Source organism: Glycine soja, chromosome 6, assembly GCF_004193775.1.
Source record: "Glycine soja cultivar W05 chromosome 6, ASM419377v2, whole genome shotgun sequence".
Lineage (NCBI taxonomy): Eukaryota > Viridiplantae > Streptophyta > Magnoliopsida > Fabales > Fabaceae > Glycine > Glycine soja.
The window spans coordinates 12,671,899-12,681,604 of record NC_041007.1 but is presented as its reverse complement, the minus strand read 5'-3'; the positions used below and the strand labels follow the sequence as shown (position 1 = coordinate 12,681,604).

The 9,706-nt window shown below is 36.5% G+C and overlaps 3 protein-coding genes across 4 annotated transcripts; all 3 read right to left on the bottom strand.

Moving 5' to 3' along the window:
- Positions 1 to 1,294: 1,294 nt before the first annotated feature.
- On the bottom strand, positions 1,295 to 2,984 carry LOC114415795. Of its 2 annotated transcripts, XM_028380645.1 has the most exons (3): positions 2,810 to 2,984; positions 2,200 to 2,716; positions 1,295 to 1,886 (listed from the first exon to the last, which is right to left on the bottom strand). In XM_028380645.1, exons 1-3 carry the CDS (start codon positions 2,919 to 2,921, stop codon positions 1,805 to 1,807), a joined length of 711 nt encoding a protein of 236 aa, XP_028236446.1. In that variant the 5' UTR covers positions 2,922 to 2,984; the 3' UTR covers positions 1,295 to 1,804. The 2 variants fall into 2 exon arrangements, with proteins under 2 accessions (XP_028236446.1, XP_028236445.1); XM_028380644.1 differs by having other exon boundaries at positions 2,200 to 2,983.
- A 754-nt stretch (positions 2,985 to 3,738) lies between these two features.
- LOC114415794 (pentatricopeptide repeat-containing protein At2g21090-like) lies at positions 3,739 to 6,900 on the bottom strand. Its single transcript, XM_028380643.1, has one exon. It carries the CDS (start codon positions 6,511 to 6,513, stop codon positions 4,768 to 4,770), a length of 1,746 nt encoding a protein of 581 aa, XP_028236444.1. The 5' UTR covers positions 6,514 to 6,900; the 3' UTR covers positions 3,739 to 4,767.
- A 117-nt stretch (positions 6,901 to 7,017) lies between these two features.
- Positions 7,018 to 9,196, bottom strand: LOC114415793 (ABC transporter G family member 5-like). The gene has a single exon (XM_028380642.1). It carries the CDS (start codon positions 8,960 to 8,962, stop codon positions 7,100 to 7,102), a length of 1,863 nt encoding a protein of 620 aa, XP_028236443.1. The 5' UTR covers positions 8,963 to 9,196; the 3' UTR covers positions 7,018 to 7,099.
- Positions 9,197 to 9,706: the final 510 nt, after the last annotated feature.

The window sequence follows — 9,706 nt, the reverse complement described above, 5'->3', positions numbered from 1 at the left end:
ATTTTATAATAGTTGAAGGTAAAAATAACCAGAAGAAAGATGATATCAAATGAGATTATTCCCTTGATAATAGTTGTTTTTTAAATATATAATTGTCTTGGAAGTTAAAATAAATGTTGTAGTTTATAATAATAAAAATGACCAGAAAAAAGATGAAACCAAATGGGGCTATTCTGTTTATAGAGTTATAGATAAAGGGTATTTTGGTAATAAAAATATAAAATAAAGAAAGGGAGGTATACTAATTAATAATGGAAAGTATAAAAATCAAAAGTCTAATACCATTTGGAATTAATGGGTCTTTGACCCTTACGAAAGTAAGGCCTTTTTTTCCTTTTAGGTTAGGTTGGGTTCTTTAGATACTTGCTATTTACACCATACATTTACTAAGTACATTCACTTCTTTCTCTTTATATTTTTATTCTCAAGTATACCTTATTTTTATTAAATTACAGTTCAGAAAATTAGTTTCCAGAACAACATATATCCATTTTGGAAAGTAATTTCCAAAACTATGTTATAACAAAATACATATAAATGACTTTCTAGACCATCATATATGATATATCAATTCTGGAAGTCGAACAGAAAACAACATTTTTAGATATTATGTTAGAGCAATTTAAAATTTTGATATATAGTATGGTTTGTCTTTGATAAGCTAAAAATTCATTAGATAAAGAGTACTTAAGATAAGTACAAGATGTGCCTACCTCAAATACTCAAATAACCATGATGTTACACAAGTCATAGATGGATATCTATTTGAACCCAATTACTTGCCCATGCTACCAAGTACCAAAGGCTCTCAAATTAATTCAGTGATTAATTGGACATCAATACCCTTCGTGTGGTGTTTGAATGTTAATTTTTGTGTGTAAAGTTTATATTAAAGAGTATGTTGCTGATACTTATCTTAACTAGATGTATGTATCATTGTGGCTTTACATCTTTCTCAGTCACGTCAAACTTTCTCTATTTAAATCTTTAGGATCCCTCAAACTCAAATTTTGTTAGGAATTCTATAATTTTGCTAACCTGTCACTACGATGAATGTTTAAACTTCAATCCATTTGCTGCTGCCTGCTAGTGACAAGTTAGCAAATTTGAAAATCGTTCTTTCCCCACACGATTGCCAGCTTATCAATAAACACTTTGTTTTTTCATTTTTAATTATTTTTACAAGTCAAGAATATTAAAATCATAATATTCTTGACAGGTGAAAAATAATATTTTAAATAATATTAAAATCATAACCAACAGGATTTGGGTCATGATGAGAACAGAGCAAAAGTTTCAAAACACACCGACTCAGATAAAGTTGAAGTTTCCACGAACAGACTACAAAACTCTACATGTTTTAAGTGCTGTGGCATACCAAAAGTAAGTCCTGTGATCTTACGTTTCTCTATGATGAGACTTCAGAACAATGAGCGTACAAGGTACATGTCCATATTTGTATGCTACTCTATTATGCCTCCTTGACTCACTATAACGAGGTTATGGTTTTTTAACTAACAAATATTTAACTGATACAGTGAAAGAAGCAAAGGTTAATTCCTGTAGCTTACACTACATGCCCCGGACCGTTTCCCCAACATCTTTCCCATAACACCAGAAGAGAAATTTTGATGATCAAATATGCAAATGAATGCCATTACTACTAAGTACTAACTAAACCAAGGAATTGAAAAACAACCTATGGTGTCTCCTTCTATTTCACATTTTTTTTCCTGTTGTGAATTTCCATGGCACCTCAAGCTTCCAAAGGAACAGAACTATTCATATTATTAGTTTGTTATCCTCACAGATTCCTTGTTTTGCTTTTTGCATAAGGAAGGAATGGCCAGCAACCATGCGAGAGGGACAAGCTGTGATGATCATACCTGATAAAACAAAAAAGAATTAGTGGATAATATATGATATTTGTTTCATTTAGACTATGTTATTTTCTGTCATATTTGATGACTTCAATTACATCATAGTCATTACCATCATCATAATCTAATACAGATGCACTAAGGAAAAAAATCATTAACACGAGTTGAGTCTAGCAGAAGAGACTATTACCCTCGCAACGTGACAAATCAAAGTTTGAATCTCATTTTAGTGTTGACCATACTTCAAATAGGATTGCTTATGAAGGAAGATGCACGCGGGAAATCAAAAGAAAAGAAAAAGGAAAATTTCAGTATCTACCTGTTTATGTCACTATTGATGCGGCCACCATTTTTTTGACCTATGCCATCTTCTCTGTTGTCTCCTGAAAGGAAAAGTTTTTTAATTCTCCATTCTTTTCCCACTTGTTTTATAGATTCCTGCAATGATGATCTTGAAGAAACCTTGGAGCCATTCTTTGCTCTATCCTTCTTCATCCAATCAAGAGAAATAGGAAAGAACAACTTGAGGAGGAAGGTTTCACTGTCCATGCTTTCGACCCGCAATATCTGACCAGGTCTACTACTATTGCCTTTGTTTTTCTTCTTTTTGCTTACCCTTTTGAGTTGAGCTTTATTGCCACTACTACTTTGCATGAGAGTGTTCTCGAGTGAAGTTTCATTTTGGTGTGGTTGTTGCTCTGGTTCCAGCACCTGCTTCTCATGAACCACCATGTCTTGGAAAGAGAGTTCATAACCAGACTCAGGCATGTCTTGCATCATCTCCATAAGCTCCCTTTGTCCTTCTGAAATAGCTTTGCTCCTTGAAGGGTCTGAAACTGTTGAACAAAACCGTGAATACTCATATTTAAGGCTTTTTCTTTGGTGTGTTTCTCCAAAGTATGCTTCCTTTTTGAGCCTTGATTCATTACCTTGTGGTTGATCACAATCATTTTCAGAAGGTATGATGTTTGATGAGCCCCAGAAACTGAACTCTTTGTCTTCACCTTCGCGACGAGTGTGTGTTTGGTGGATTGTGCTCATGGTTTGTGAGATGAGTGAAGGGAGAAAGGTGAACGTGATTTTGAATATAAGAGAAGGGGAATGAATGAAGTTGTCTTTTTCTTGTTCCTTTTTTTCCAATTGAATTTGTAAGGAACAAGTCGTTGCCGTCTCCGATGGGAGTAAAAGTAAATGGTCAAAATGCTCATTTTCCACATCTATCTTTCTTCAAATGTTCTTTTCAGAAAAAAAAAAAAAACTCGGTCGAATTATATTTCACGTTGTTTTAAAGTCCATGTTCTAGTGTTCTGTTCTGAACATTTTCAATTATCAACCACAACAAATGAGAAGTAATAACAGATTGCAGTTGTATAAGTTAGCTAGATGCTGGCAATTTAAGAATAATTTGTATAATCATGAAATTTTAGATAACATGATTTATTTTAAATGTTTACATGTTTAATTTTCTATCTAGAAATTCAGTGCATGTTTGGATTTAAATTTATAATTTAATTTATAAAAATATCTTAAGTCTTACTTTTCCAAAATTAAGTTTAAAGACACAGTTTTACTCTAAATTTTTTTTAAGGGATACCAAATATGACTTTAAATTAATTTTACTATCAAATATACTTTTCAACGGTACCACCTAAAATCTAATTATACAATAACCCTGATTTTGTGCCCGAATTATATTATGTATTGAAACAATTTTAAAAAAACTTGTTTTTGATAAAAAAAAATTATAACAAGTTTTACTTTTTCTTTTTAAACTTATAGCAAGTTTTACTACTAACTTCAACATTTTAAACATAAATCACTTTACTTCAAACTCAATTTCAACAAAAATCAATTTTACAAACACTGACTGAAATACACACTCGGAAACTTTGGTCTAGTAACCGCAGGCTGGCTCTGAATAGGGGTGAATAGAGCGACGTTAGAGTGTTCATCAAAGCAAAATTTTGGGAGAGTCAGGCTTCTAGAATCACACTCTCACAGGAAGTTTCTAAGAAAATAAGTTGTTTTTGACTGGGGTCAGTTTCTAAGAAAATCACTTTCTCAAAGCATAATAAACGATGAGGTGGACAAACTTGGCTATGAGTTTCAAAGTACCGTGGTCCCCACTGACCATAAAATTGTCATCATATCGAAGAACCTTGACTATGGTCAGTTTAAAAAATTAAAATTAAAAGGAGGGTCTACTGTGTCCAACTGTACAAGAGTCAACTCAAGACCAAAACAAGGATAATTTTATTTTGATGACACATTTGCATACAACAATAGCCGGCAATAAATTGTGATAGGCTCATTAATTGCTTGCAGTGATCATTCATAATTCTGATCTATCCAAATCAATAGCTGCAGTTAATCAAATGATTGTACTTGGATGTAGCCATAGGGTGAAATTTCAATACAAATGTAATGCCAGTATTGCGTCTCAAGACATGAGGAGACAACGGCAACAGCAGTAGCCAAGTACAGTGAAGGCCACTAAACTAACCAATCCAAATATAATCACATTCAGTTATTACTTAGGATATGTTTGGATTAATTCTTGAAAGCTTCTAAACGTCCGCTTGGCGTCTGAGGAATCAAACATAGAAGTAACTCTCGTTGGATTGGAAAAAATACCAGTTGCATCCATTGTATTTGGCTCCCAAACACGCATTAGTGTGTGTTTGTGTTGCAGTTAATACACATTCCAATGCATGTTCACTCCAATACATGAGTCTTGTATCATTGAGTTGAAGGGACATTTGAATGTTCTCTACATGGAAACTACCACACTCTTATTAGATGGTCTCACAAAGCTTACTGAGTGGAGTATGATTGAAGAGTAGTATCCTTGGTAATCACCATGTCTCATCAATGCGAGTATACTGACCTAACTAAAGTAGAAATCATCATCATAATCAGGAAGAAAAGGGTAATCAGTATAAGGCTGATATCCAGCATCCTTCGAATGAAGAACTAATTTACTGTTCACTTCACATATCTCTTCAACCTGTGGATGGAACTTGTCCTTGGCCACAAACTCGTGTCTCGCATTCCTTAACTCTATCCGACTACAAGCTGGTTCTTTCTCCAAACACCTCTCCTTCATTACATTCCTGATTCTTTTGGCACCACCCCATTTGCCAGATGCAGCATAGATGTTTGCCAGCATAACATATCTACCCGTATTTTCTGGTTCCAACTCAAACAGTTTCTCTGCAGCCTTTCTAGCGAGGTCCAAGTTCCCATGAACCCTACAAGCCCCCAACACTGCCCCCCACACTGCAATGTGATTCTTAATACCATCAGGCACTTTTTCAATCAAACTCATGGCTTCCATGAGTCTGTTTCTCCTCCCCAGTAAATCAATCAACAAAGCATAGTGTTCAGCTTTAGGCTTCACTCCATATTGCCTTTCCATCAAATCCACCAATTGTAATCCTTCATTATCTAAACCTGCATGGTTACAACCAGATAGCACCCCAAGAAATGTCACATGATTGGGCTCTACTTTGGCTTCTATCATCCTTCTGAAAACAGCCAGTGACTCCTCCCCATGGCCATTTTGTGCAAACCCAGTAATCAATGTGTTCCAAGTTACCACATCCCTCATAGGAGCCATCTCAAACAAATTTTCAGCTGATTTCATATCTCCACACTTAGCATACATGTCAATCAAAGCATTACACACATACACATTAAACAAGTTACCACTTTTGTCACCTCTAATAATTTGACCATGCACCTGTTTACCTCTTCCTATAAGCGCCTCCTGTGCACAGGCATCTATAACACTCACAAAAGTTGGAGCACTAGGCCTTACACCCTCTTCCAACATTTGCTTGAAGACATCAAAAGCTTCATCACAACCCCCGTTTCTCACAAAACCCGTTAACAAAGCAGTCCAAGAAACCGTGTTCTTAACCGGCATGTCCTTAAATACCCTACAAGCCTCATCCAATCTACATGCTCTAGTGTAAGCCACAACCATTGATGTCCATGAAACAACATTTCTCTCTGGCATGTAACAAAACACAGAAAACGACAAATTGGGTTCCCCACATTTCCCATAAGCGTCAATTAACGCGTTGTTAAGAATCACATTCCACTCCATGCCAACTATAACTGCCACCCCATGAACCTGACGCAACCATTGAAGATTACCCAAACAAGCGCAGCTTCCAACTACGCTAACCAGCGTGAACTCGTCTAACACCAAACCCTTACCACTGTTTTGCATCACCCGAAAGAGCTTAACCGAATCTTCGTGAAGCCCGTGGCGCGTAAAGCCGGATATTAACGAGTTATAACTAACGACGTTCCGTTGAGGCATTTTGTCGAACAGGTTATGCGCCTCATCGAAAAAGCCCGTTTTTGAGTAAAATGATATTAGCGTGTTCCACGAACGAGTGGTCTTGTTGGGAAGATCGCCAAAGGTCTTGTGTGCACTTTCTTCGCAGCCGCACTTTGAATACGCGTCAATTAGACCGTTCGCGAGGAAAGCGTCGAAGAAAAGCGCGGTTTTGATAAGGTGACCGTGCACGGCGTTTGCGAGTTTCACCCTCCTCGCCGTGATGCACTTTGAAATCAAAAACGAGTATTTTTCAACGGAGGAAATGACATCGTTTGGGAGCATAATTATGTTGCTTTCTGTCGCTGAATCAAACTCAAAACAACATGGGTACGAGGTCTTGTTAATGGGACCCACTTCTTCAAATTAAGGGTCTTTTTGTAATGCTCATTTTGATTGCCAGGGAGATGAGCTTAAGAAGGTTAAGTGCCATATTTACAAACGATTTTGAGAGAAACTTTTTCCAGTAGAGAAATTTTGGATATAAGTCATAAGTGCGTGCTTTTGAGAGTTTGAAACTTTCAAAAGCTCTCAGTGGCAAGAGTGAGTAGATAGCAGAAGCTATTTCATTCCTCATTCCTGGGATATTCGTTAAGTTTGCCCATTAGGGGTCTTTCTCTACTTTGCATCCAAACAGGCTCTAAATTAGATAGTGGTGTGAATTAAGTAATCCTAGAAAACACAATCCAACATAATATCATTTATATATATATATATATATATATATATATATATATATATATATATATATATATATATATATATACACACATTTTTGGCTTGTTGATATAACTTTATATCTTCTTTGTTTGCTATCTGCAGAAAAATCCAAGACATGTGAACCCTCGAGATAGAGAGAATCATCATAGTATCATACTTTTAGGATAACTCCTTGCGAACATCTGTACCTAAGAATTACATAAGAAATGAACCTGTAAACCAAGATAAAGCACACCATCACCCCAACATTCTTCCATCTACTAGTCTCTCCTCCAAGCTTTGCTTCTTTAAGTACATCCGCTCCTCTCACCACACATGTCCCAAACAAGTACTCCAAGCACTTATTTGAGTTGGAGAACTCATTTATTAGGAACCCTTCAAAGGGATACTTAAATGGAGATATGTAATGCATGAAAATCCAGTAACTTGGAATTTCATGTTTTGATATGAAGTAGCCAGAGAACAAGAGAAACGAACCAATGACACCAGCGATCATCGAATTTCCAACAATGAAATTAGGCACCAGTGCACTGAAACATACCACAACCGAATTTGCAGTGTTAAGAATCAGCCAAATTTGCATCAAAAAGTACAAAAATGCTGTGAAATTTCTGTTGAGACCAATGAGCCAGTACAAAGGCATTGTGAACAAAATGGCTAGTATGAGTAGAAATGGCAAGTAAACTAGGCCATTGGCAATAGCATAGGATGAAACTCTGTAGCTTCCACTAGAGGTCTCCTTCATTAGAATCTCCCTTTCTTGCAGAAAAATCGGTAGAGCTTCGGTGGTGCTTGACAACAAAAACGTTAATATGAAAGCAAATAGACCCACTCTTTCTTCTGCTCCTACTAGACCATCCTTGAGATTACAAAAGACTGAGCCTAAAACAAGTCCAGAAACCAGCATTTGAATTGTCCTGCAAGCAAAGAGTTCCTTTGTGCGAAGGATGTTTTTGGAGAACCTATGAGTGAGAATCATAGTTTCTCTCAATCCAGAATTAGCAAAACCACAGGTGATATCCATTCCCGAACTAATGATTTCTATGTCAATTACCTTGGATTGTTGAAAGAGCTGTTGCAAAGTAAACTTACCACTTCTACTCTCACCATGCTGAAATTTTTGTTGTTGCTGAATGGTCTCAATAGAATCAATGGCAAACTCAACTACATTAACATGAAGAGGAAGCTCTAAACCCATTAGTCTTAGATTCACACCCATTAAATCCACAGTGCCATGGTGCAACACATTGCCATTGGCCAATAACAGTAATGAGTTGAACAACTTCACTATTCTGTACCTGGGTTGGTGGATACTGAGGATTATAGTTCTTCCCCTAGAGTCAGCCATGACTTTAAGCATTTCAATTATTTGCAAAGCTGAATTACTGTCAAGCCCTGAAGTTGGTTCATCCAAGATCAGCACTTTTGGATCATGTATGACTTCAACACCAATGGAAACACGGCGCCTCTCACCACCGGATATGCCGCGGACACTTTCATCTCCAATTCTAGTCCTAGCAACATGGCCAAGACCAAGCTCTAGAATCAGTGACTTGACCCTGGAGAATAATTGCTCCCGAGGAAGATTTAGCCTTAACTTTGCACTAAACATAATGGTTTCTTCAACTGTAAGTAAGGGAAACAAGGTATCCTTTTGTGTAACATACCCTGAAAATTTTTTGAACTCAGCTTTATCCACAGGTTCTTGATTCACCAAGATAGAACCACTTTGAGGACTAGCTTTACCAGCAAGGATCTCAAGAAGGGATGTTTTTCCAGCTCCACTTGGCCCAACAATTGCCAGAATTTCCCATGGCTTGGCCATGCAATTCACATCTTTGAGGACATGCCTCACTCCACGGCATGACCTTTGTTCATCTTCTGCTTCATGAACATCTTCTTCCCTATTCAATTGTGGAAGTTTGGTGAAGATTTTAAAAGGTTTCTCTGTTGTCTTTGTACGGATCTTGTAGTTGATGCCAATTGCCTCAACCTCACACCCTTGTTTCTTCATTGAATACGTTCTTTGCTCTTCTTTTTTTCTCTTTCACTATCTGTTTGCATTCTACTATCTTCTTAATTATTTACAAGCCCTTTTGGTTGTCTTGCTCTATATTTTCCATATTATTTTTTGAATCCACGGTTTTGGCCTCAGCCACTCACTGACTGTGAAACCATGAGTGGTTCGAAGGGATTTCACAGCAAAAGCATTGAGATCCTCAAACTTGTATACATAGTTCACGTGCTCTTGTTCTGGCTAGTGCATGGAGAATAAAATTATAAAATGGAACATATAGTTCACGTGAATATTCTTGGATTCTTGTCGTTTAGAGAAACGGCAATACATTGATTAGATTATATATATCCATCTTCAGTGGCCAACTTTAACAAAAAAACAATTGGAGGATGCTAATGGTTTTGGATCAGTGTTCATATACCGCTATGAGCTTAATTTGTTACATAAAAGTTAAGATATATCTATGTGTAATTAGTAACTCTGCAGGAAACTAATCTCTATGCGAGATTTTCTGTAAAAATAAGAAAGTATAAAAATTCACACCCCCTCCGCTATGAACTTTCAACACACTTCTCCTATTTAGAGGTTATCATAATTTAAGTAGTTTTCCCCCATAGTCATCATTTTTTTCTTTCTTTAAACGTCCAAGGAATATTTGAATACAATTATACTATTATGGAAAATTAATTACCTTGTCCCTCTTGTTACTGAAACTAGAAAATTATTTTTCCAGCTCGAAAT

Excerpts from the sequence above, each read along its gene's own strand:
- LOC114415794 (XM_028380643.1), bottom strand. The coding sequence starts at position 6,513 with ATGCTCCCAAACGATGTCATTTCCTCCGTTGAAAAATACTCGTTTTTG.
- LOC114415793 (XM_028380642.1), bottom strand. The coding sequence starts at position 8,962 with ATGAAGAAACAAGGGTGTGAGGTTGAGGCAATTGGCATCAACTACAAG.
- LOC114415795 (XM_028380644.1), bottom strand. The coding sequence starts at position 2,921 with ATGAGCACAATCCACCAAACACACACTCGTCGCGAAGGTGAAGACAAA. Across the intron at positions 1,887-2,199 it reads ATCAATAGTGACATAAACAG|GTATGATCATCACAGCTTGT; the intron begins GTAGATACTGAA and ends TTGTTTTATCAG.